The 790-nt window shown below is 69.9% G+C and overlaps 1 protein-coding gene across 1 annotated transcript in view; it reads left to right on the top strand.

The window, feature by feature from the left end:
• LOC105309538 (proprotein convertase subtilisin/kexin type 6-like) overlaps positions 1 to 790 on the top strand; it is a gene marked incomplete at its 5' end in the record, with an annotated part of 84,636 nt that overhangs the window by 79,891 nt on the left and 3,955 nt on the right. The window contains one exon of the mRNA XM_023526258.1: positions 421 to 739. Coding sequence (XP_023382026.1) covers positions 421 to 739 — 319 coding nt within the window. The remainder of the gene's footprint in view (positions 1 to 420; positions 740 to 790) is intronic.

Below are 790 nucleotides of genomic sequence, written 5' to 3' on the forward strand. Positions count from 1 at the left end.
GCGCCCGCCCGCTGGAGCTGGGCCAGCGTCCGCAGCGGGCATGCCGGCCCTGCCCGAGTTTGGGGGTGAACTACGCCCCACGGAGGGCCGCAGAACCGGAGGCGTCTGGAAGCCCTCTGTCCCAGAGGGCCTCCCGCTGGCACGGCCACCCTATAATCCGACAAAGATGAGCCAAGATGGTCTTTCAGAGAAGCAGGGGCCCCGGGACGGTTTGAGGGGGAGCCGGGGGCCATCCCCACTCCCTGGGAGCAGCGCGATGCCGGATGCCTCTCCGGAGCTGGCTGACACCTTGCCCCGGGGCCTGCGAGGCCCTGAGCAGAGAGCCCGGCCTTCCACAGCTGCCCAGGCTGGTGCCTGTCGACTCGACACGCCGGAAGGCGGTGGCTTAAGCTGCGGTGCTTGCGATTTGTCACATAACAGTCAGAAACCGACGCGCCTGCAGGGGCTGCCAGGGCGGCCCCAGAGCTCGGGGAATCCGCGTTTACAGAAGAAAAGAAGCTGCGTCCAGCGGGTCGACTGTGACCGCGCCACCCACAGAAGTGGAAACAGCATCGGCTCGGCCCGGCCCGGCCCGGCCCGGCAGATGGCCGAGCCCCAGACGCGGCAGCTCTGCGAGGCCCTCGCTCCAGCCTCATTGGGGCATCATCTGTACGAGGCCGGGCCGGGGCGGTCCCAGGAGGAGCCAGACCCTGTGTGTGGCATCAGGGGCCTGTGGCCAGGCCACCAGGAGCTGCAGCAGGCAAGACCAGGCCCCGGGGGCTCCCTGGAGCGCACGGCGGCGGGGGACCGG

The sequence above is a fragment of the Pteropus vampyrus genome, unplaced genomic scaffold, assembly GCF_000151845.1.
Source record: "Pteropus vampyrus isolate Shadow unplaced genomic scaffold, Pvam_2.0 Scaffold766, whole genome shotgun sequence".
Taxonomy (NCBI): domain Eukaryota; kingdom Metazoa; phylum Chordata; class Mammalia; order Chiroptera; family Pteropodidae; genus Pteropus; species Pteropus vampyrus.